Genomic DNA, 1,457 nt, shown 5'->3' with positions numbered 1-1,457 from the left:
ATGTTGAAAACACACATTGTTTAGAAAAAAAAAAAACTAAACATCCTCGTTTAAGTTCTTTTATTTTGCAAATAATGTTGAAAACACGTATTCTTTAGAGAAAAAAATACATAACTATACATCCTCGTATTTGCAAATTATGTTGAAAACGCACGTATTGTTTAGAAAAAAAATACATAACTAAACATCCTCGTTTATGTTCTTTTATTTTGCAAATAATGTTGAAAACACACAAATTGTTTAGAAAAAAAATACATAACTAAACATCCTCGTTTATGTTCTTTTATTTTGCAAATAATGTTGAAAACAGGTATTCTTTAGAGAAAAAAATACATAACTAAACATCCTCGTTTAAGTTATTTAATTTTGCAAATAATGTTGAAAACACACGTATTGTTTAGAAGAAGAAAAAATACATAACTAAACATCCTCCTTTATGTTCTTTTATTTAGCAAATGATGTTGAAAACCCACATACTGGGCTGTGGAATTAAGAAAAAGCAAGACTGTTACAGAGAATATTCACAAAAGCATTTTAAGTAAAGAGGCAACAGCAGTATCTGAAGTGCATGTTGCTATTAGGTCCTACTTCCGGTTCTTGTCCAGCACGTATTTCCGGTACTGCTTTACAAACTTTTGTGATCCAAATTTTGCTCCAAGATGTCCACAGAAGGAGATACATTCATACATTGTGTTGTGTTTTATGTTTCGCCAGGGGGGAATATGCGCAGAAGTCTTATAGCAAAGAAGCAACAGCAGTATTTGGTGCTGAAAAAAGAAGTGCAAGATGATAATAGGTTTTACTTCCGCTTCTGCTCCAGCACGTGTTTCCGGTTCTGGAATCATCAAACTTTACTCCAGGACGTCCACAGAAGGATATATGTTCATGTTTAGTTTGTAGTTGGATAATCAGAAGGCAGGCAAGCAGAAGAAGCAAGATATGCTTTCTCACAGCAGTCTGTTTCGCTTCCTCGCATACCAGCCCAGGCAGGTGCAGAAAGCCACGATGGCGATGACAGTTCCCAGCAGCAGGGCCACCGCGTCGCCGCCATCGTACGCCGCGGCGGGGGTGATCGTCTGGAGGAACGTCAGGCCGGTAAGAGCTGTCGCAACGCGGGGAAATTGGCGTTCGGGCGTCATGTTTTGGCTCTTCTGTCGCTTGAGTGTTGCGTCACAGTCACCTGACAGAAGCGCGGGACTTCCGGCATTGATCAGCCAATAGCAATGCAGCTTCTCTTAAGGCGCGCCCCCTTCTTAGTTCAGTTCAGTTTCAGTTTATTTGGAACATGCATATGATACAATGTGATGCATCACACAATTCCAGTTGTTTCACTACCGCAGTGTTTTTTCAACCACTGTGCCGCGGCACACTATTTGGGGTAAAAAAAATTGTTTTGCAAAGCAGTAATTGTAGTCTGCAAATGACGTGTTGTTGTCGAGTGTCGGTGCTGTCTAGAG

General features: G+C 39.7%; 1 protein-coding gene across 1 annotated transcript; it reads right to left on the bottom strand.

Moving 5' to 3' along the window:
• Window positions 1–346: 346 nt before the first annotated feature.
• Window positions 347–1,195, bottom strand: LOC133662638 (small integral membrane protein 30-like). The gene has a single exon (XM_062066755.1). It carries the CDS (start codon window positions 1,137–1,139, stop codon window positions 948–950), a length of 192 nt encoding a protein of 63 aa, XP_061922739.1. The 5' UTR covers window positions 1,140–1,195; the 3' UTR covers window positions 347–947.
• Window positions 1,196–1,457: the final 262 nt, after the last annotated feature.

Source organism: Entelurus aequoreus, linkage group LG12 (genome assembly GCF_033978785.1).
Source record: "Entelurus aequoreus isolate RoL-2023_Sb linkage group LG12, RoL_Eaeq_v1.1, whole genome shotgun sequence".
NCBI classification, from domain to species: domain Eukaryota; kingdom Metazoa; phylum Chordata; class Actinopteri; order Syngnathiformes; family Syngnathidae; genus Entelurus; species Entelurus aequoreus.
This window is presented reverse-complemented; position numbering and strand designations above follow the sequence as displayed.

Bases quoted from the DNA above. Each gene is read 5' to 3' on its own strand.
- LOC133662638 (XM_062066755.1), bottom strand. From the start codon at position 1,139: ATGACGCCCGAACGCCAATTTCCCCGCGTTGCGACAGCTCTTACCGGC.